We start from the raw sequence: 23,405 nt of genomic DNA, 5'->3' as shown, positions 1-23,405 counted from the left end.
GCCAAGAGGGGTCGTGGGTTTGTGGTGAAGAAGAGAGTTGGCTGCAATAGACATCCAGACATCTGAGGGTCACTGGTGAGGGGAGTAGCACCCTGAGTCTCTACAACTAGAAGTGGGTTTCCCCCTTCTTGCTTTCTCCTTTGCTTCACCATAAAAGGGAACGATGTTGAGCCAGACAGGGCCAGGGCCTGGACTGTCGCTCTGGAGCTGTCAGGGGTAATGGAAGCCAGTTGCCCTGCGGTAGAGGGGGGCCTGGGCTCAGGGGAGGCCTCTGCTTCTCTGAGCCAAAGAAAACTCTACAGGAGCTGCTATAGGGCTGGAACAGCTGGGACAGGGGACCAGATTGCCTCCTGTGTGCACAGTGAGCTGGCTTACACTGTTCCAATGTTGGTTTCTCTGGTCCCAGACCATCAGTGGTTTGTGTCCAGTTTGCTCTTAAACTCAATACTTGCCTTCAGTAGTTAGTTTACAGCTGTCTGCCTCCTCCCACTTTGCATCCCAGCCCCCACCTACCGTTTCCCAGAAGTTTCATATTTAGAAATGCCAGGCCTACGTGCCCGCCACATAACATGGTTAACACCCCAGAACATGGTTAACACCCCAGACGTGCTTTCCCCAGGCATTCCTCTATGAGTTGGTGTGTCCCCAGCTCTGCCCTGAGAGAGTGATGTCTAGATTTTAGGATTACATATTATTATACTTCGTGTCTCCTGGAAAATTGGAGCAGATCCAAGTCCAACCACTTAGGTTTGCAGTTGAATCAGAATTAGTCTATGGTTTTAAAAGAAGCTGTACCTCTGCCCATGACAAGAGAAGACCAGGGGAAATGCTTCAGCTTTCAAACCAACTGAGTTAGGTGCATAGCATCCTAGACAGCCACAACTGAAATTATTTACATATTGGTAAAGAAGGAAATAGGTCCAGAAGGTAACCTAACGAAGTCCCTACAGCTGGCTAAAGACAGTTCTTTTGACACACACACACACACACACCCGCACACACACACACACACAGTAGGCCGACTAAAGAGGTTGTCCAAAGGTCGGGGACAAATGGGAAAAGATTTATTTTAGAACTACCCAGAAATGACCTTCGTCCCCCCTCCCCCGCTTTCCCTTCCTGTGCCTAGGTCAATGAGTCTTTATCAGCCTTCTGTGGGTCATTTGGCCTAGTGCCTGAAAGTACTGAAATAAAAACTGGTCTCAGGACCGAACTAGACTCAGCTAAGAAATGACAACGCTTGATAAAAATCCTGGATGGAAAAGTGTGTGGGAAGAGGGACGGGCAAACCCTTATCCTGCCAGGATTCAAGGAAGGTGGTGGGAAGACACTCGTGAAACTTAATCTCTAGTTAATATGATGGTTTTGTAAGCATTGCCATTTAAATAGGCTGGTTTCAAACTCAGGATTCTCCTGCCTTTGCCTCCCCAAAGTGCTGGGATTACCAGTGTGAGCAAGTACAGGCCTGAGGTTTAAGATCAGGTTTAGGATGGAGAAAGCCATAAACTTGGGGAAGGAGGGAGACTGGTCCCTGAGTCCCAGGGTAGTCAACTCCTAAAGTATTATACCAGAGAATGGCCTGGAAGGCAAAACAAACAAAGCGCTTGCATTTCTCATGAGCTTGAATTCCCATCTGTTTTGGCATGATACAAGGTCCAATTCATATGATCCCCCCCCCTTCCTCCCAATATTTAGTCCTTTAACCAAAGGCCTTAGATATAAAATACTCGTTATCTCCGGAACCGCCTGCTATTCTGGCTCTGGGAACTTGAGCTCATCACTGATGGCTGAATGAATTAATTGCCTAGTGTGGTCAAGATTTCCCACAGACACTAGGTCATCGGAAATCCCCACTTTACAGATGTTATAAAATAGACAATGTCTTACTACAGGGTCTTAGCATCTTTTTATGAACAGTTCTGGCTAATCACTTTGGAAATCTATGACTGCCTGGCAATGGCACCACAGCAATGTCATTGACACTATCGCTAACCACTACTGCATCCTATCCGACACTGGTCACCTGTACCCTGCTGGCTCATCTCAAGACAATCGAGAACTGTCATTGGCAGTGAATGGTAAATTGGAGTTTTCACACACTCCTGTCAGTTCCTAGGTCTTGGCTCCTAACTGGAAAGCTAGGTGAAATGCAACCTACTGCAACTGCCCTTCAAAGCCAGCGCTCTTTTACTTGACACATATAAACTGTACAACAGAATTTCTAACTCCAGAGAGCAGGATGGGGAATATATGGCAACTGGGCAGTAACAAGATGTGAGAGGAGAAGAAAACTAAAAAACTCTGGGAAATGGGTTAGTCTCCACCAGGGCTAGGGCCTACAACTGATGCAAAACCCAGCACCAAGCTCCTACCTGCCACTGGCTGACCTCTTGTGAATATTTCCTTCAAGTATACCTGTGTGCTGGCCCCAGGGCCCTGAAGAGCAAACTGCTCTTTGTGTCGCTTCTGGCACTTCCTTTTGCCACCTTGACTGGCACCGGTATTTCTTCTAGGCACCGGGGTCATGTTCTAGGTCTCTAGATCTCAGGAGCAGAGGTAGATCACTCAGAGTCACAGAGAGGAGTTGGTGACATTCCTCTTGTTTTCCAATCAGCACTCTTTAATTGTCCCATGATGCAGGTCTGCATTTTAACCATTTTCTAGACAGTTATTTCTACTAGAATATCTGTCTCCTTCCCTCCCTCTCCCTCCCTCCCTCTCCCTCCCTCCCTCTCCCTCCCTCCTTCTCCCTCCCTCCCTCTGGTATGCTCAAATCTAAATAGACTTTCTTCCCTCCAGACCCACTCTTTCCACCTCATTTGGGTTCAAGCTCCAGAATTTTCTGTGGTGTCTGGGCTCTCTCTCTCCTGTCACCGTGCAGGCATAACCTTTCCTTTCTTTCCATGCTCATGACCACCAGCACAACCCTGCCACATCACTTTACAATGTAGAATTTGGAAGAGGCCATCAAGAGCAAGCAGACACCCAGCAGTGGTTGTGGAATGTACTCAAAGTTACAAGCTCCAGAAACTGGGACTAAAGTCCTTGGAACCTCACTCTGTGTTCACTGTCTTGCTGACTCCCCTTGCAACCCAACAGTCCTATCAATCATGGAAGCCTCTCTCTCACTGGCTCCTAATCTACCTCTCCCATCTGACAATTAATAGCTAACAGATGCTTTGTGTAATAATATCAGCACTCAGGAGGCTGAGGCAGGAGGATTCCCACAAGTTCCAGACCAGCCTGGGCTACATACATAGCAAGACCTTGCCTCAAAACATAAAAATAAAAAAAGAACTAACAAATACTAAGCCTTGAGCACTGTATTTGGGCATAGTCTGAAATGTTTTAATTGTATTAATTAACAAAAACCTAAGATGGACGATGTTATATTATCCCTGAGTTTGAACAAGAAAAAAGAGGCAGACCACATTCCCTGAGCCTAAAATCTCTGCCCTTCCCTGTGTCTGCCCCTTACTCCTCCTCCTCTCCTGCGGCACACTGTTCACACACTGCCTTTTCCAGCTGCCTTTCCTACTACCCCCAGCAACCAGCTGTCTCTTCCTCCTCTCTGCCAGAGCGTACATTATGCCTTTGTCCTGGCCTCTTGGCAATTGGTCTGTCCTGTCTTTGTGGTTCTGTGTTCGGGGGCCCTGTTCCATTCCTTAATTGACAGTGACGGAGTTTTAGACTTGCTTTTGCAACTCCAGCACCTCTCCAGTGCCTGGCACACAGCAACACCTTGTAGGCTTTGTCTGCCTGGTACTTCAGCTTTCCCATGGTCGTGTCCCTGCAAGACATGGGTGCAGGAGGCAAATGAATCACTTTCCCATTGTAGACCTCTACAAGGAGGCAGGGGGACCCAGTTGTGTGTAGCAACTGAGTTACACACACACACACACACACACACAGAGAGAGAGAGAGAGAGAGAGAGAGAGAGAGAGAGAGAGAGAGGCATGCCCACACTTTCGGGTTAAGCTGAAGACTCTACAAGTCTACAGAGAGGTGACTAGCCTGCAGAGAGCAACGGAGCCCGAGATCTGTCATCTGATCATCTGTCCTGGTTAGAACCTAACCTTCACCAGTGACAGCCAGGAAGGAGATTCCCTCCCCTCTTGTCTCCTCCATTGTTTAAGAAGCCTCTTTGTCTGGCTCCTTCCTCTTCTCTCTCACTGGTGGATTTCCTAACTATCTCATGGAGCACTCTTCCTTTTCCTCCCCGGCCTCCTGAGTCACTAGAGTCATTTGGAGTCTTATCGCAGCAGTTCATTGACTTGATGTGTCACCTTGGACAAATTAATTACTCTACCACTGTGGACCTCTAAAATGGTCCTACTGGGTGCTGTCCCCAACACACACACACACACACACACACACACACACACACACACACACACACACACACGCTATCCTCTGTACAGTCCTGCCTCCCTCCTCAGGACTCCTTCTCTATATTCTCCCAAGAGTCCTGCTCTGAGCAACCCAGGGGATCTGGGTCTCTGGCTGGTTCCTGGTCCTTGCCACCAGCTCTGGGCCTCCTACCCAGATTTGGCCCCAGCTCCATGTGGCCTGTCTGAGAGGCTGGCCTCAAGCCCGGCGGCAACTCCACATTTCTCTGTTTTTCCTCCCCCCCCACCCCCAACTTCTTTCCCGGAGTTAACAAGAAGCAGATGTGGCGCACGATGGTTGGAGAGGTGGGGGAGGAAGGGGGAGGCTGGACCGCCAGCCAGACAGGGGGAAGGGAGGGGAGAGAAGGGAGGGATGGAGAGAGGGAGGGAGGATGCTGGCCCGCCCATGGTCACTCTTGTGCCTCTCAACAGCCACAGGGGCAAAGCTCTGTCATCCTTAGGATCCAGTCACCAGGGAACAGAACAGAGAGACCAGAAGAGGGCCAGCTGGAGCCAGGGGGTGGTGGCTCAGGAAGCAGTCTCTGAAAGGGGCAGGGACCAGGCACAGGAGGCCAGAGGCCCAGAGAACAGACTCCCCTCAGAAGTGTAGAAGAGGAGAGCGGAAGGAACTGAGGGAGGGACAGACAGGAGCCTGAGGAGGAAAGAGGAGGGGGAGAGAGGGGTTAGGCCCAGCAGCCAAGAAGGAGGCGTGCAGCTGGGGGCTGCAGGCAGGAAGCTAGGGACAGAACTGGCTCAGCGTGCTGTCCCCTGAAGCAGCGGCATCCCTGGAGGCATGGGTATAGTCATCACTGGTCAGACCAAGATGTGTCTCTAAAGGCAGCAAGGAACACCTCACCATGGCCCCCAGAGCCCTCTGGAGCTGCTATCTCGGCTGTCTGCTGACCATAGCCACGGAAGCTGCCAGCTACCCTCCTCGGGGTTACAGCCTCTACACAGGGGGCAGTGGGGCCCTCAGTCCTGGGGGACCCCAGGCCCAGAACTCACCACGGCCTGCCAGCCGCCACAGGTAAGAGTCCGTGTCCCAGCCAGGGCTAGAGGCTGTGGTTGGGAAAGCCTTTAGAAGGTGGGCAACAGACCTAACACAATGAAGAGGGCAGCACGGACACCCATCCATCACTGGCTCGCCCATATGCACCTTCCGGTGGAACTTTTTCCAGGGCTTTGGTGGCCTAAGGGGGATCAGCTCTCACCTCTTCCCTAAAGAGGTCCGCAGTTGGGTGCCCAGGGAAACTACACCAAGGGGCATGGGCCATTCTTCCTGCCAGCTGTGTGCCAGCCAGCTCTGGGTCAGGCAGACCTTTTGTCCTTCTCTAGGGCTTCCTGGGCCCCGTCCACTAATGTATAATTCTGACAATCCTATAATTCGGACAATCCTCTCGATCCGTTCCCTCTGGCTCTACAGCAGCCTTCAGACTAGAAGCCAGTGTGAATGGGGTCAAGAGTGCAGCACTGCAAGCCCCGAGGGGAAGAGCCCATCAGTGGCTTATTCTCTACTTAAGCATAGGCTGGACATTTGCCTGCCTCGCTCTCCTCCTTGAAAGCTGGGTGGAAGCACCATGCACAGGGGATCATCTACCGGGAACCCCCAGTTGGTTGGCTTACACAGCTGGGGCTTGAGATAGGCCCAAAGAAGTACACAAGGGACTGTGAATTCTGGGGTGCCCTGGAACCCCACAATCAGGAGGGCTGACTTCTCTGTGTGTGTTTTTGTCATTATGTCTTCCCTGTCTTGAAAAGTCTTTATCTGCTATAGTGACACAAGAAAGTGTGTGTGTGTGTGTGTGTGTAGGGGAGAGGAGTGGGTACTGCCCCTGCAAAACCCCTAACTTTCAACGGGTCCTCAAGGCCCCCTTCATCTTTTGACCCTCCTTCAGCCTCTGGGCCCACTGGGGCTTGTGTCTTTGGTCCTTTGGCCCAGGTAGGGTTGTGCCTACAGGAACTGGTGTGCCTACGTGGTGACTCGGACAGTGAGCTGCGTCCTTGAAGATGGAGTGGAGACCTTTGTCAAGCCAGACTATCAACCCTGTGGCTGGGGCCAGCCCCAGTGTCCCCGAAGTATCATGTGAGCCTCCAACTTTAGGGGATTTGGTTGCTTAGTGGGATCTGGGCAAGGGCAGACAGCTAAATGATCCCATTCAGGGAGTCTGTGTAAAGGAGTGAGCAGGGGAAGGACAAGACTTCAGTCAGAACCATTTTGAGAAGATAGTAGGGTCCTGGTGGAGCTGGTGAGCTGCCACAGGCATTCTTCCCTTGTCTCCAACCTTCAGGCCTTCTGTTGAACGGGTCAGCCTCAAAGAGGTTAGCTCAGGGTTCCAGCACATGGAAAGGGGAGAAAGAGCCAAGATTTAGCCCTTGACTGAGAAGCTGAGAGCTGTTAGCTGAGCAGAGCCACATACTGAGCAGAGAGGTAGATCCAGCCTGAAGTACAAGGCGGCTGGCAGCACCGAGAGAATTCAAAACCTTCCTTTCCTCTGGCCAGGTACCGGAGTTTCCTTCGCCCTCGCTACCGGGTGGCCTACAAGACAGTGACAGACATGGAGTGGAGGTGCTGTCAGGGTTATGGGGGAGATGACTGTGGAGAGGGCCCTGCTTCTGTTCTGGGCCCCGCACCCTCCACACAACTTCCCCGGCCCAGGCCTGCGCGCCCTAACCTGTCTGGCTCCAGTGCTGGCAGTCACCTCAGTGGACTAGGAGGAGAAGGTGAGTCTGCATATTGCTAGGGATGGGGAGATCCTGGGTGGAAAATGTGGGGCCCAGCTGTGGAGAAAGGGAAATCTCTGTGCTGTAAACTGGGGGGAAGGTGGGCACAACGGAGGTAATGACATCCCTGGGACTTGGCATGTTTGCATGCTTGTGTGATTTGAGTGTGTTGGGGGAAGGGTGGCAGTGGGGGGGGGGTCAGGTCAGGGGTTGGGGGAGACTGATTGAAAGACCTGAAAAGAGCTGAATAAGAAGGCATAGAGACAATTTGTTCTCATACTCCCCCTTGTGGCCAAGGTTCTTCATAGTCGGGAACAGCTATGGGAGAAGCCAGGGAATTCCTTTGAGAAGCTCTTTCTGTCCACAAGGAAGACAGTTAAGACTACAAATCCTAGCATGCATTGCATCTGATTAGAATCCCTCCCGGCCCCTGGAGACTGCAGGTCCCAGAATGCAATCGTCTCTGTTGCGTTCTCTTTCCTCCTGTGTGTAGGTGTTAGGCTAGGCACACTGGATGCTCAGTCCTTTCCTGCCAAAGAGATAACTGAACTATAATTATGGAAACAGGAACTGGCCAGCCAGCTAGCACCCAAGCAGGCTTGCTGCAAGAGCCTCTTGTTTGTCCCTCTGGTGGTTTAGGGAAGGGCCCAGTCGTTGCGACAGTGGTATGTGAAGTACTTTTCCACATTACCATTTTCAACTGTTTGACAGCCCTAAAAGGGAGGACACATGGTGTCAGTCGCATTTCCCAGATAAGGAAACGGTTTCCAAGAAGTCAAGAGGTCCTGGGGACAAGTGGAAAAGATGTGAGTTGGGTGGCCGGATGATCTAAATTTGAAATTTGACACGGCCACTTGTTAAACGTATTCTCTGGAACTACTTGCCTAATTTCTCTGGTTCTCTGTTTCCTGTGCCATCAACTGGTAAAAGTTTCCCCCCTAAATAGAAAGCTTTTAAGAGCTGTGGTTCAAATCTGGCCCAAGAACATTCAGTGAATGGTTTTTACTCCCCCCCCCCCCCCCGTCTTGCCCAAATTATCCAAAGGAGAACCATCTGACCCTTGACTTGCTGGAGTTGGGGTAAGCAGGGACTAGGCCATGGATCCTGAGCTCTGCCATCTAGCCCCTCAGTCAGCTGCCTTTCTCTCTCTTCAGGTCCTGGTGAGTCAGAGAAGGTGCAGCAGCTAGAACAGCAGGTAAAGAGTCTGACCAAAGAGCTGCAAGGCCTTCGAGGTGTCCTGCAAGGAATGAATGGGCGCCTAGCAGAAGATATACAGCGGGCTGTGGAGACAGCCTTTAATGGGAGGCAGCAGCCAGCAGATGCAGCTGCCCGCCCGGGCGTGCATGAAACCCTCAATGAAATCCAGCAGCAGCTGCAGCTCCTGGACAACCGTGTCTCCACCCATGACCAAGAGCTGGGCCACCTTAACAACCATCACAATGGTGGCACTGGTGGAGGCAGCAGGGCCTCGGCCCCTGTCCCCGTTCCTTCTGGCCCCAGTGAGGAACTGTTAAGGCAGCTGGAACGGCAGCTGCAGGAGTCTTGCTCAGTGTGCCTGGCAGGGCTTGATGGCTTCCGCCAGCAACAGCAAGAGGATAGGGAGCGGCTGCGAACCCTGGAGAAGCTAATGTCCTCTATGGAGGAGCGGCAGCAGCAGCTTCTGGAACCTGCCATGGCCAGGAGACCCCCTCAGGAATGCTGCCCCCCAGAGCTGGGTCGGCGAGTGTCGGAGCTGGAGCGGAGGCTAGATGTAGTGGCTGGCTCAGTGACAGTGCTAAGTGGACGCAGAGGTTCTGAGCTGGGAGGAGCAGCTGGGCAGGGGGGCCACCCCCCAGGCTACACCAGCTTGGTCTCCCGCCTCTCTCACCTGGAGGACCGCTTCAACTCTACCTTAGGTCCCTCAGAGGAGCAAGAGAAGAACTGGCCTGGAGGACCAGGGAAGCTGGGCCACTGGTTGCCTGCTGCTCCAGGACGACTAGAAAAGCTGGAGGGGCTACTAGCCAATGTGAGCAGGGAGCTGGGTGGCCGCCTAGATCTGCTGGATGAGCAGGTGGCAGGGGCTGTTCGGGCTTGTGGACAGATCTGCTCCGGGGGCCCTGGGGAACAGGATTCTCGGGTCAGTGAGGTCCTCAGTGCCTTGGAGCGCAGGGTGCTGGACAGCGAGGGCCAGTTACGGCTGGTGGGTTCAGGCTTGCACAAAGCCGAAGCGGCAGGGGAGGCCCAGCAGGTCATGTTGGAGGGACTGCAAAGGCTCCTGGGCCGGCTTCAGGAGCAGGTGGATGCACAGGAGGAGACAGCAGCAGAACTCTCTCTGCGCCTCAATCTTACCGCAGCCCAGCTAAGCCAGCTGGAAGGTCTGCTGCAAGCCCGTGGGGATGAGGGCTGCGGCGCCTGTGGTGGTGTCCAGGAGGAGCTGGGCCGTCTTCGGGATGGTGTGGAACGTTGCTCCTGCCCACTGTTACCTCCACGGGGCCCTGGAGCTGGCCCAGGGGTTGGGGGACCAAGCCGTGGGCCTCTGGATGGTTTCAGTGTGTTTGGGGGCAGCTCAGGCTCAGCCCTTCAGGCCCTTCAAGGAGAACTCTCTGAGGTTATTCTCACCTTCAGCTCCCTGAACGACTCACTGCACGAGCTCCAGACCACTGTGGAGGGCCAGGGTGCTGATCTGGCTGACCTGGGGGCCACCAAGGACAGCATCATCTCTGAGATCAACAGGCTACAGCAGGAGGCCACAGAGCACATTACAGAGAGCGAGGAGCGCTTCCGAGGCCTGGAGGAGGGCCAGGCACAGGCAGGCCAATGCCCTAGCTTAGAGGGGCGGTTAGGCCGCCTTGAGGGAGTCTGTGAACGACTGGACACTGTGGCAGGGGGACTACAAGGCCTACGTGAAGGCCTCTCCAGACATGTGGCTGGGCTCTGGGCTGCAGTAAGGGAAAACAATAGTACCAGCCTGACACAGGCCGCGCTGCTGGAGAAGCTGCTGGGGGGCCAGGCAGGCCTAGGCAGGCGCCTTGGTGCCCTCAACAGTTCCCTGCTGCTTCTGGAAGACCGTCTGCAGCAACTTAGCCTAAAGGACTTTACTGGTGAGGACAGAAGGCATTGGGGGTGAGGAGGGGTGGGGAAAATCCCTTTTCAAGCCTGTTCTTGCTCCCTGCCTTGCAGCCAGCAAAGAGGCCTGCTGTCCTCTACCTCCTCTTTGCTCTGCCTCAGTCATAGCCCCTACTGCTCCTCCAGGAGGCTCAAGCATGTCTGCAGAGAAGCTGCTGGAGTGTAGCTTCCTGCCCTCCCTCTGCTTGCTTACATTGGTGGAACTGGGATATGGCTTGTGCTGGAATATGACTCTATCAGTCAGGCACCTTGCCTGCAGCCCGAAGGACCCCATGTCTCCATTAATCTTCACCCATCTCCCTACCTGTGGCGCCTCTGCCTTTCCTGTCTGTTGGAAAGTATCACCTTCATCTCGGTTTTGGTTTTGTTATCATAGGACCTTCAGGCAAGGCTGGGCCCGCTGGGCCTCCTGGGTTACAAGGGCCTCCAGGCCCTGCAGGACCTCCAGGACCTCCTGGCAAAGATGGACAAAGGGGGGCCATTGGACTACCAGGTATGTTGGATGAGACACTACTATCCTGGCAGCCCTGGCATGGTATTCCACGCTGAGCTTGACCGAGAAGGGTTAAGGGGTAAGGAAATGGAGGTCTCGGTGTCTAACAGAGAAGAGAGAAAGAAGTGACTAGGAGCCGAAGTGACCCTTTGGCTACTGGCACCTTGGTCTCCCTGCCATCTCAGTTCATCTGGTGTATGAGAAGCTCCAGGCTAAGGCTGTGGCTGGCCGCTGCACAGACTGGAGACCACTTGTGTTTTTCTTGGCATCACGTTTCATCCTTACACCCAGAGCAGTGCAAAAGAGCAGATGTTCGCTGAGGGGCGTAGTGAGGGATGCGCTACTCACTGCTGCCCTTTCTCTTCCCACAGGTCCTCAAGGTGAACAGGGTAAGTCGTTAGACTCTGGAAGGGGGTATGAGCTTGGGCTGGAGAATGGTCCTCAGGCAGCCTGGGCAGCAGGGATGGGGACTGGGGTTTATGGGCATCCATTCTAACACTCTACTCTATTCAGGAGTGGAGGGAGCACCAGCAGTCCCCGTGCCTAGGGTGGCATTTTCAGCTGCCCTGAGTTTGCCTCGGTCAGAACCTGGCACAGTCCCCTTTGACAGAGTCCTGCTCAACGATGGAGGCTACTATGACCCAGAGACAGGTAACCGAGAGGACCGGCAGGCAGCACAGTTGAGGAACTGGGTGAGGCTGGAGCAGTGTTAATGCCTCGTTCCTTCCCTTCGGCAGACAAGTACAGCTTTTCATTTGTAATTACAAAGACCTGTGTTCTCCCCCAGCACTCATACCACAGTTAGGCAAGGAGAGAGTGGGGAGGGCAGGAGACATTCACACCACACACATCTTTTTTGGGACTGACTCCAGTACAGGCCCTGCAGCAGCGGCTGGAGATGCAGCAGGGGATCCCCTACTGTGTGCAGGGAAAGGACCGGTGGGCCACTCCACAGCCAGGAGTGCTGTACCCACTCTCTAAGAGACCTTCCTTCTCCAGCCACCGTCTCCCCTCCTAACTGTCATCCTTGTCCCCAGGTGTATTCACTGCGCCACTGGCTGGACGCTACTTGCTGAGCGCTGTACTTACTGGGCACCGACATGAGAAAGTGGAGGCTGTACTGTCGCGCTCCAACCTGGGCGTGGCCCGCATAGACTCGGGAGGCTACGAACCAGAGGGACTGGAGAATAAGCCTGTGGTCGAAAGTCAGCCCAGCCCAGGCGCTCTGGGTGTCTTCAGCCTCATCCTGCCACTGCAGGTTGGGGACACTGTCTGCATCGATCTGGTCATGGGGCAGCTGGCACACTCGGAGGAGCCGCTCACCATCTTCAGTGGAGCCCTGCTGTACGAGGACACAGAGCTTGAACAGGTGTAGACAGGGTAGGCCCGACCACCAAACTTATCTACACGGGCTGCAGAGCCACCTGGGTGACGGCTCCGGACCACGCCCCGCTGCAGTTCTGGCATCCAAATCAGCCACTCAGCGCGTTGTGACTGTGTGGTCTCTGGGACGGTGGCGACTCCTTGACTTTTGGCCTCACTGCCATCCCCACCAGAGCCCTCTCCAGAACCCAGGCTGCGGAAGAGGAACTGACCCTCCAGGGGCTCTCCTCAGCCCACACCACGTCACTAAACTATTCAGGAATAAAGACACTTTTTTTCCTACAAAATATAGCTATTCTGTTCTAGTACATATTCGGGGATAATTAAGGAACAGGACAGTAGGAAACAGAGTGTACGGAGGGAACCTTGGCTGGTGGTCCTAGGGTGCATTCCCTGCTAAGGGCGCCTGCAGACTCAGGGTCACGTCCGCTGGTCCCCTAGAGGCCACTAGAGGGCGCTGGGCCAGAACCACCTCTAAGGTTGGCAGAGTTGCCTGTCACGTGACACCTCTAATCTGGCGGGGGGCGGGGCCTCAGCAGGCTAGGCTACAGCGGCCGGCAGAGGATCGTGTGCTCCAGTGCTCTGCCTGCGAAGGAGAGGTTTCTGTTGTCAGACTGAGTTAGTTCAGGTGGTCCAGAGTCTGCTGAGCGCAGTGGAACCGGAAAGGCGATGAATTACTAGTGCGCTTTCGCTTTGACAGCGGAGGCGGAAAAGTGAGAGGGTCTGCCATTGGCTGGACTAGGTAACCAAACCCTTGCAACAGCAGAAAGCTCCCTGCGGGAGGAGCTCCGCACGCAGAGGAGGAGCCAGGTTAGCCCCTGAGAAGTTGGGACACTGTCCTCCGTAGATAAGAGGCAGAGCCCGGCAGGAATCCCCTCCGCTTGCTGATTGGAAGCTTGGGGAGCAGCCTCATGGAAGAGAAGCAGATCCTGTGCGTGGGGCTGGTGGTGCTGGACATCATCAATGTGGTGGACAAATACCCAGAGGAAGACACGGACCGCAGGTAGGGGCGCCCAGGCCCCTTGGAGATCCCAGGGCCGCTGTGGCCCTGTCTTTTTGCTTGTCACTGCTAATTGGCTGCTAAACCAGGGATAGTTCTTTCTCCTTGCAGTGAGCCGTGAGTCCAGCTTGCAGTACAAGTGTTCTTTGCCCGGGAACCGTAAGGGTACTTTGCGAGAATGAAGACACGAGACTGAAGACCTTTAAAAACAGGACCTAGGGGGTTTGTTGTTTTGTTTTGACGGGGTCTTGCTTTGTAGCTCAAGCTGGCCTAAACTCCGTTAGCCTCCAGAATTAACAAGAGTGCAACCCTATTTGACTTGCGCTGTTGTTAGCTAGTTACCATTTCAGTCTGCTGATCATCAGAATCCTCGGTTTACAGAGTGGGCTGAAACTATTTTTCCTTCCTGAGTGCACACACCTGAGAAAGTGCCAGATAAATTTTCTTCCGCTCCCCTGACCCCTAACTCCTAGCCTATGTACTTCTAGTTTACTGGTTACTGCTAAAATAAAACACCAGGTAGCTAACGGAGTGGTATGTGAACTTAAATCACTCACGTTTAAAAGCCTGGCGTTTGTGTCTTGCCTGGCTCAGGGGCTGGCCGGCAGTGTAAGCTGGAGGCTCTCTGGGTTAGATGGAGAGAAATGTGGTCCATGAGCCACAGCAAGCTTTTTCCTGGAGCCTGGAGCTAAGTGCCAAAAGGAGTCTTCTTACAAAGATGGGTAAACATCTTAGTGGATGTTCTCAGAACATTCTCAGTTGTCTGGTGGAAGTTAAAGTGTCCTTTGATGGTTCTTATCTTTACTCTTGATAAGGGCCATTCCAGTGTGCTGCCATGCTGTGAAGTCGTTGCTGTGGAGTGGAGTATGGCTTTCTCTCGGTGTGGTCTACTGAAAAACGAACGTTATATCTTGGATATTAGTTGAAAGGAAGTTCAAGGTTGACCCCTGGCAAGACACTAGAGCACTGACAGCATTGAACTTCCGGGGTGGGGAGGCTGGGTGCTCTTTGGGCTTTGGATCCACAGAGTCCTGTTACAGGCTCCCTGGGAACTATGAAAGCGCCATCCAGATGCTTTCCTTGGATGAGGAAGCAGAGGATTTAGAGGAGCAGATCAGTGTTTATCAAGCCACATACGTAGCAAGTGTCAGAGCATGATCACGGTTCATGTATGACCCCAAGCTTAGTGTGTGGCTCTAGCTCCCGCCCATTACACATCCTGCAGTGTCTGTTGCTACCCATCTTGTGAAGTTTACCCTTTGCTTTCAGTTGCTCTATGCCAGAGGTTAGAGCCCTTGCCAGGAGTACAGAGACAGCGGTGCAGGAGCACAGGTTATTTAGTCGTGTAGACCTAATCTACTTACCAAGGTAGAGCCACACTTACAACCTGGTGCTCAGGGGGTAGGGGTGGGGTGGGAGAACTAGGCAGTCTCTGTCTTTTCTCTTTGTCTCTCTCTGTCTCTGTCTCTGTCTCTGTCTCTCTCTTAAAAGTTTGATTTATTTTATTATTTTTATGTGTGTGAGTGTATACCACATGCAATCCTGGTACCCAAAGAGGTCAGAAGATGGAATGGGATCCCCTGAAACTAGAGTTACAGGTGGTTGTGAGCCACTGTGTGGGGGTGCTGGGAGTTGCACCTGGGTCCTTTGCAAGAGCAACAAGTGCTCCTAGCCCCCACTCCCCTAAATGACTTATTTTAAAATTATGTGGATTGGTATTTTGCCTGCATGTTGTGTCAGTGTGAGGGTGTCAGATAACCTAGAACTGGAGTTACAGACAGGTGTGAGCTGCCATGTGGGTGCTGGGATGACTTATTTATTTTATTTGTTTATTTTATGTAATATATATGTATGTATATATACCACATATATATGGTATATATATATATATATATATATATATATATATATGTATGTGTGGAGATATATACATATACATATACATATACATTATATATATATATATATATATATCACTTGTGTACCTGGTGCCTATAGAGGGGAGGAGAGGACTTGGGTGCCCTGAACTGGGATTATGAATGGTTGTAAGACACTGTGTGGGTGCTGAGAATTGAACCCTGGTCCTCTGAAAGAATAACAAGTGCTCTTAACCACTGAGTCATCTCTTTAGCCCTGGGCTTTTTCTTATTTGGGGAAAACATGCATATCTCATGCTTCAAGCTCTCCAAAGATTGTATTTGAACCAGAATACACATAATACCACATTCTGCTAGACTGAAGACCCCATTCCCTTGAGTTTGTTTGTCTGAAAGACGACAAGGAGGACACTATCTTCCTGTTGATAGAGTATGCTTCATTTGGAAGGTGGAGCACCTTCCCTCCTGTCTTCAGGATCTCCTGCTGCAGACCTGGGAGTTTCCCAGAAGAGCAAGACTGTAGGACCCAGTGCTTCCTGACATCTCAGCTGCATCTGACCCAGGAACTCTCAGAACTTGGTGTTTGTAGTCAGATGACCTGGCTCCTGTTTCCCAGAACCCATGCTGGGGAGAGCCTTGCAGAAGAAAATCCTGATGAGGAGTGCTTCCTCACAGCTTGGAGCCTCAGCATGACTCGGAAGGGTTTTACTGTGAAATTTATTGCAACCAAGGGAGATAACCCAGAGTTAAGAGAACCCTCAAATTGAGATGGCCCCAGCAGGTGCTTTCCTGGTTCCCTAAAAATAGGTGGATGCAGCTATGCACGAGAATACAGCCCAAGATGTGAGAACAGACCCCACCTTCATCCCAGCTCCTTCTCATGACATCCTCAGCAGCTCCATTTAGGAAATGAGATGAAACTTAGATGCACCCCAAGTCTTGCACTCTGTGGCCTCCTACATAGGGGACCGAGGTTGGTTCTGCTTCCCATGGGGACCAGTCAGCTGAGGCTGCAGAGACTTGCCCATGTGCTTTACAGGTGCTTATCCCAGAGATGGCAGCGTGGAGGCAACGCGTCCAACTCCTGCACTGTCCTTTCCTTGCTTGGAGCCCGATGTGCCTTCATGGGCTCGTTGGCCCCTGGCCATGTTGCCGAGTAAGTTTAGGAGGGAGTACCTGGTAGGGGGATAGCATAGGGAGAGGAGAGTTGTCTGAACTCTGGGTGGGCTGGATGGAAGACTGGTTGGTGGGTGGTGGCCTACAGGAGAGTCCCAGACTCCCTGATCCTTCGGGGGCAGTCCATCTGTTGTTCAGGTACTAACATCTCTCCTGTAAGGGTTCCATTTCTACAGCATGCTGCAGAGCCTGCTTAGGCTGCCCACCACCTCCTTCCTTGCTTCCTGTAGACTCTGCCTTTGCCCTTCTCACATCCTCTATCCTAGCTGTGTTTGAGGTAAAAGGCGGTGAGGGACATGCTGCGCCCTTCCCCACTTCAGGGCATCCAGCATCCATGGTTACAGGAATCCTCATTCAGGATTAGGGCCACTGTTCCTGTCTTCATTGGAAGTACTAAGAGTACACTCCTCAGGACATGCTGAGGTCACATATTAACAATGGGTCCCAAACCCATTTGCTCTGGAGGCTGCGTTCCACAAGTGACCCACGCGCCTTCTCCATGTCAACCACTGCAAGGACCCAAGAGCCCTTTGACTCCTGGCACTGTCAGCTCAGCACACACTTATCAGGAGGTGTGGCCCACACTTTGCCCACTGTGGGCACTGAACAGTCTGCTAGGTTGCTGGACTGTAAAGCACAGCCCTTTGAACCCTAGTTTGAGGGGTTGTTGCCAGCCAAATTCCCTGTCTTGGTGAACCGGAGCAAAGCTACCAGAGTGAGACCTGGTCCTGGAGACGGGACAGCTCTTCCTTTCTAGGTGGAAGCAGGACCCTGGTTCTTGCTTAGAATGGTGGACTCTCCTTTATGGAGCAATCATATTGGTGGGTGAGCCATTCAGAATTCCCTCTGTGCATTCAGCAAACATATAATATGCCAGGCACTGTGGGTTCAAAAAGTCAGCAAACCAAACCATATTTCTAATGCTTTGGGGAGAACTATTAGGGGACCCTTGAGTTGTCAAGACAAGAGATAATGTACCGTGTGGCTGCTGACAGCACTGTCAAGCTTAGGTGCTGCTTACTGAAAGGGAGAGTTGCTCACAGTGAGAAAACCCAGGATGGCTGGGCTGCTGGGCACAGTGGCTAGCTCTGGGGTTTCCTGGCAGGAGCGGAAACAGCCTCCTTGCTGTCCCTTTGGGCTAATCTTGAAATGACGTCCCTGGGCTCATTCTAACTAGAGGATATCGTGTGACATTGTCCTAGATCAGGCCCCTATTTAGGGACCTCTCACAAATGCACCAACTCATTGTCCATAGGAGTTAGTCCAGCCTTTAGAAGATGGTAACAAACAGGTCTCCTAAGGTGACACTACTTCCTGGTTGGTCAGACTAGGGAGGTACCATGGCAAGACTGGAAGGGACCCCAGAAAGCATCGTGCCATGAGGATGAACATGTAGAGAGCATCTGGGAGGAGTCCAAAGTATCACCTTGGTGATTAATTATTAATTCTGCTCGAGTCTTGCAAGAACCAAGCCACAGTACCCATACACATTAAGTTCAAATGGGATTCAGGTGCTAAAGCCTCAGCTCTACCCCTGTCTAGCTTTAAGGGGGAGGGGAGGGCAAAGCTTTCCAGAATGAGCTGGACTGAGACTGACCTGGAATGTTTAACCCTGCTTCTCTGATGCCCAGGCCCTGCACCCTGCCTCTCCTGACCCCTCCTCCCACCTGTGACAATGCAGAGATTGCCAGCTCCTTCCTACTTCCCTCTGTTCACCCTATTACGATCTCCCTGCTAGTCCCCCAAATGCTTCCCAAACTGCTCTTCCGGGTTACTCTGCCCTGGCAGTTTTGTCCTGGATGACCTCCGCCGACATTCTGTGGATTTACGATATGTGGTCCTTCAGACCAAGGGCTCCATCCCCACTTCTACAGTCATCATCAACGAGGCCAGCGGCAGCCGCACCATCCTGCATGCCTACAGGTTTGTACACCTGTCTGCACTTCGAGAGCTGCTGCCGCGGCCATCACACTACACTCTCAGAACAGGACCCTTGTTCTCTGAGGCCCACATGCTCCAGTGCATCCTTTCTGCTCCCAGAGGCGATCTGGGCTATTCGTAGCTCTAATCTGTGTGTCCTTGCCCTCTCCCTGGCTTGGGTCCCTTCCCCAAAGCTTCCTGGTGGCTGACTTCAGGCGGAGGGGCGTCGATGTGTCTCAAGTGGCCTGGCAGAGCCAGGGAGATACCCCTTGCTCTTGCTGCATCGTCAACAACTCCAATGGCTCCCGTACCATTATACTCTACGACACGTAAGGGCCCCTTGGCCTTGCCCTGTCACAATCCACCAATCAGTGCCCTCTCTCATCACTGGGCAAACCAACTGATCTCCATCCCTGGCTTCTCTACACCAAAAATTGCCCCCATGCCAAACTGTTCAGTAATTTCTGAATTGTCTTCAATTAGGGGAGAAGTAAGGTGGGAAGGGGTCAGCTCTGCCCTGCTTGGTAATTTGCCCTTGACTAGCCAAGGGTGGGCAGGCAGGCAGGCCTATAAAAACTGTAATTTATGATATGATTGCTTCATAATTGGTCAATCAACACCTTGGGTCTGGGTGTACGGAGATAGGAGACAGCCCACAGAAAACCTTGATGGGCTAAGGGGCCCGTTGGGACTTCTAGGGTCAATTCCAGAGTTTTGAGCCTGCAGCATGTCATCAAAGAGCTGAGGTTTGGGCCCCTTCAAAGGAAGGGAGCCGTATATTTCAAAAGAGTATACCTCAAAAGTGAGTGGCATTCACATACTAGAAGTGACTATCAGATTAGGCAGTCTTTGTCATCTACCTATTACGCAAGCAGTGATTGGCAGCAACTCAGATCAAGGACCTGCACATGGAACTCTTAGGGAGAGGAGGAGCTGAGGAGAAAGGTTTATTGCCCTCTGGCCTGGGTCCAGGCATATTCACATACATATCTCCAACTGCAGACTAAGGAATTTTAGTGTGTGCCAACGGAAAAGCAGCCCCAGAAAGGCCCGCGCCACTAGTGAGGATGGATAGCACACTCTACTGCACTACAGAAAGCACACATGCTATGCGGCCAAGGCCAATGCTTTTCTGGGTCTCCACACCTAGGCCATCCAAACAGAAACTTCCTCAGAGTGACAGTGTTGACCTTCGGGATGAAGTGGGGAGCCCGGGCAGCGTGTCCTGTCAGTGGCAAGACCCCAGTAAGAGAATGTAACTAAACCAGGCAAGCCGTCTTCTTCGGCTTTGTAGTTAGCGGGGCCATTGCATGCTGGGAGCTGTGTGTTCCCAGCGAGGGGTCTTCTGGGAAGTGTAGTCTCATGCACTCAGCGCATTCTGGAAGATACGGTTTCCAAGGAACGTGGGGCTTGCCTCTTGTCACATGTTATAATTGTGCTTCTCTTTAGATAACGTTTACACACACACACACACACACACACACACACACACACACACATACACACACACACCAACCACCTAAGCAAAGTAGAGCAGGGCTTACCTCAACCTAGGGCTCAGAGCCCTGTGCTTCCCAGCTTCTTGCCATGCTGCTGGTCTCACTGTTAGGTACAGGGTCCCTAGCTGTCAGAGAACCTGGCACTGGCTGACCTTTTTTTCCTTCCTGTCTTGTGATGTAGGAACCTGCCAGATGTGTCTGCTAAGGACTTTGAGAAGGTCGATCTGACCCAGTTCAAGTGGATCCACATTGAGGCAAGCCCTTCCCTACCAGTGTTTCTAGGGGCTTAGCCTGTCAGGCCCTTCTGCATGGTCAGTCTTTTCTTTGAACCATGAAATGTGATAGGGACACTAAGTAGCCCTCCCCATCCCTCTCCACTCTTTCTTATGTTTTCCTATGAGGAAACTGGGGTCCAGAAAGATGGAGAGATACAGGGGCATACATATAGCCACAGATAGCATTGGGCAGAAGACCAGCTTTTGTGTTAGGCTACCTCCCTCCTGGTATCTGCCTTTGCTCACTTCTTTTACTTCTCAGGAAACAGAAAGGAGAGGGACTGGAGGGAATTAGAACTTTCTTTCCAAGGGAGAAGTTTTGGGATCAAGATGAGAGGAAATCTTGGAAGTCCAGGCTTCCAATCCTTGTCTCATCATTTAACTTAATGTTGGTCTTCAGGTTGTCTCCCTTTCCTATCTCTATCTCCTCTTCACTTTCTGTCTCCCTTCCCATCTCACCTTTTCCTCTCTCCCTCTTTGTCTCATTCTTGTTCTCTCTGTGTGTTTTGTTTGTTTGCTTGCTTCTTTGTTTGACACAAAGTCTTACTATGTAGACCAGGCTGGCCTTGAATTCACAGAAATCTGACTGACTCAGTCTTCCAAGTTCTGGGATTGAAGGAGTGTGCCACCACACCCAGTCTTTTGCTTTCTTGCTTCTTTTTTCTGCCCATCATCTTTCTAGTGTTTTACTATGTAGCCCAGGTTAGCCCAGATTCACAATCTTGCCCGCTTCAGCCTCTCAAGTGCTGTGTTCATAGGCATGTATGTCCAGCATCTTTTATTTTTCAGTCTCATTTGAGAAATGAAAAATTTGGCTGATAAGATCTCCAAGGTCCATGACAGTCCTAGAATTACATAGCTGCAATGGGGCTCCAGCCCAGCTTCCTCCAAACCCTTTCCCTGCTCACCCAGAGGTTTGTCAGGGAGGAAGGAATGAACTCTTTATCAGCTGGGCTCTGAGCTGCCCTGTCCTGCCCCAGGGCCGGAATGCATCGGAACAGGTGAAGATGCTGCAACGGATAGAAGAGTACAACGCCAAGCAGCCTGTGCCACAGAAGGTCCGGGTGTCGGTGGAGATAGAGAAGCCCCGGGAGGAGCTCTTCCAGCTCTTCAGCTATGGTGAGGTGGTAAGTGTCCTGAAGCTTCTCTTGCCTATCTCTAGCTAATTGCATTCTTAGAGCTAGAGAGGACCCTAGTCCTGCCTACCAGCCTCTGAGTAACAGCTGGGAGGCTGGGGATGGCCCAGAAGTAGACTTTCCTGCTCAGGTAAATACACAGGAGTACGGTGGACAGGGCTCGGGTAGCTATGGGCATTCCCTGGCTTGTCTGCTTCAGTCTTTCCCTCTGCAAAAGAAGAAAGGAATGACTGTTCTCTGAGTTACCAGTTTTTCCCACTTAGACGGCATGTTTTGAGGGCCAGTAGCAATGAGAGGAGGGTGGGAAGGAGACTCATACAGGGAAACTTAGACAGGCCGGTGTGTAAAGGGTATCACTGCTAAAGCTGGTTGGACACTGTCCAGATGCGGTTTGTTGGCCTTGGTGCCCAATTAGAAAATATGGCAGGCTGATCCCCATTCCCCCAGAACTATTCCAGGGACTCTGTCTTGGAGCCACTGTGGAGAGAGCCTCATTTTGCAGATGAATGAACTCACTCTGCAGGGTTTGGCTTTATGGGGAGCAGATGAAACAAAGCTCGCTCTTGAGTGTCGGCCTGGTTTGCTTTCACCCCAAGATGGTGCTCCAGGCTCCCTAAGATGGTGCTCCAGGCTCTTTCTGGGTTTTGACTCCCCTCATGCTAGAATGAAAATCCCAGGGCTGCAGTGTCACAATTCCCTAGGCTGTATTTTGGCACAGCTTAAGCAAACATAAAACGTGTACCTGTGGGTACACGGACGGACGGCAAAATGCCATGCTGATGGGACTTAGGTGACTGAGTTGGAGGAGGTGTGCTGTAACCCAGCGTCAACACCAGGTTGTTAGCAGTAGCCCTTTGAGATGGCTGCCAGTCTCTTTCACTGCCTACAGGTGTTTGTCAGCAAAGATGTGGCCAAGCACCTGGGGTTCAAGTCAGCAGTGGAGGCCCTGAGGGGCTTGTATAGTCGTGTGAAGAAAGGGTGAGTTGAGAAGCCAAGAAAGGATCTGAGGGGTCTGGGGGATGAAGTGGACTAGCACCAATCTGTGTGAGTCTTACAGGGCTACGCTTGTGTGTGCCTGGGCTGAGGAGGGTGCCGACGCCCTGGGCCCTGATGGCCAGCTGCTGCACTCAGATGCCTTCCCACCACCCAGAGTAGTAGACACTCTTGGAGCTGGAGACACCTTCAATGCCTCTGTCATCTTCAGCCTCTCCAAGGGTGAGTTCATCACCATGGGGTCAAGGCAGGGCTGGGCCTTTCCCCCCCACCCCCAAATACCACACTGAGCCTGCTATTTGTCCCTTCTCCAGGAAACAGCATGCAAGAGGCCCTGAGATTCGGGTGCCAGGTGGCTGGCAAGAAGTGTGGCTTGCAGGGGTTTGATGGCATTGTGTGAGAGGTGAGCGGTGAGAGGCACCAGCTCTATACCTCAGAGGCTGGCACCATTGCCTGCCATTGCCTTCTCCACTTCATCCAGCCTGGTACCTGGCTGTCCAGTTCCCTGAGAAGATGTAGGCTGTGGAATGGACTCTGCCTGTGTCTGCATTTCTGTTTATCTGTCTCCTCTCTGCAAATACCTGGAGCAAATAAATCTTTCCCTGAGCCAGCTTTGTCTGTCTGAGTGGGTTTTTTTTTGTTGTTGTTGTTTTCTTTTTCTTTTTTAATTGGTTTTCTGTTTGAGATAGGGTCTGGTTGTGCAGCCCAAGGTTGGTCATGAACTTAAAACGCTCCTGTTTTCAGCCTCCCTGTGCTGGGATCAAGGTGTGGTTCATTTGTCTTTGTGGACCCTCACCTTGCTCTGGTTGAAACTCCTGAGGCTCTGACACTACAGTCCTGTATCTTTTCTCTTCCTTCTTCTTCATTCTTCAAATTAGCCCCACCCACCCAACCCAGAGGGGAGGGCATGCAAACTAAAGCAGCAGGCATGCTTTGGCCTCCCATCAGCTGTCCTCAGAGGAGTTTCATCCAGGCCAGGGAGGACTGCCAGAGAAAAAAAGCTCTCCAGATTTTTTGAGCCATGCAGACTGTAGGCTAGCTGTGGTGGTCAGGAAGCCTGTTTTCTGGGTTTCTGGGTCTTTGTTCAAACCACCTTTTTCCATGAGTGTCCCTTACCTTTAGTCAAATCAGTACTTTGACTACAAATGTAACTTGACACAGAACACCGACGCTGTCCCTTGGGGAGGGTAGACCCAGGTGGCCTGTCAGGATCCGGTTCTAATATGAGATTTGGGACAACTGGACAAAAGCATAGGCTTTCTTGTCAGACAGACATGAGTTCAAGTAAGATATTTAATATCAAGTAAGATGTGTAGGTGTGTGCCACCTTAGGGTGCCTTGCTTAGCTCCGTTGTCTTCAGCCTCCCATCTGTCAAATGGAGTTGATGTTTGCTGGTTGTGAGGATAAAAATCAGATAAAATGCTATCTTAAAATGTCA

General features: G+C 52.0%; 2 protein-coding genes across 5 annotated transcripts; both read left to right on the top strand.

The window, feature by feature from the left end:
* Positions 1 to 4,792: 4,792 nt before the first annotated feature.
* On the top strand, positions 4,793 to 12,377 carry Emilin1 (elastin microfibril interfacer 1). The gene is made up of 8 exons (XM_034514051.2): positions 4,793 to 5,415; positions 6,346 to 6,471; positions 6,889 to 7,109; positions 8,264 to 10,189; positions 10,591 to 10,707; positions 11,079 to 11,096; positions 11,221 to 11,358; positions 11,745 to 12,377. Exons 1-8 carry the CDS (start codon positions 5,246 to 5,248, stop codon positions 12,080 to 12,082), a joined length of 3,054 nt encoding a protein of 1,017 aa, XP_034369942.1. The 5' UTR covers positions 4,793 to 5,245; the 3' UTR covers positions 12,083 to 12,377.
* Positions 12,378 to 12,528: 151 nt separating this feature from the next.
* On the top strand, positions 12,529 to 22,576 carry Khk (ketohexokinase). Of its 4 annotated transcripts, XM_076942179.1 has the most exons (9): positions 12,529 to 13,093; positions 16,007 to 16,123; positions 17,932 to 18,066; positions 18,258 to 18,392; positions 19,744 to 19,816; positions 20,818 to 20,964; positions 21,863 to 21,951; positions 22,031 to 22,188; positions 22,281 to 22,576. In XM_076942179.1, exons 1-9 carry the CDS (start codon positions 13,002 to 13,004, stop codon positions 22,364 to 22,366), a joined length of 1,032 nt encoding a protein of 343 aa, XP_076798294.1. In that variant the 5' UTR covers positions 12,529 to 13,001; the 3' UTR covers positions 22,367 to 22,576. The 4 variants fall into 4 exon arrangements, with proteins under 4 accessions (XP_076798294.1, XP_034369948.1, XP_034369949.1 ...); XM_034514057.2 differs by lacking the exon at positions 18,258 to 18,392; XM_076942178.1 differs by lacking the exon at positions 17,932 to 18,066 and having other exon boundaries at positions 12,583 to 13,093.
* Positions 22,577 to 23,405: the final 829 nt, after the last annotated feature.

This window comes from Arvicanthis niloticus, chromosome 11 (assembly GCF_011762505.2).
Source record: "Arvicanthis niloticus isolate mArvNil1 chromosome 11, mArvNil1.pat.X, whole genome shotgun sequence".
In the NCBI taxonomy this organism is placed as follows: Eukaryota; Metazoa; Chordata; class Mammalia; order Rodentia; family Muridae; genus Arvicanthis; species Arvicanthis niloticus.
This window is presented reverse-complemented; position numbering and strand designations above follow the sequence as displayed.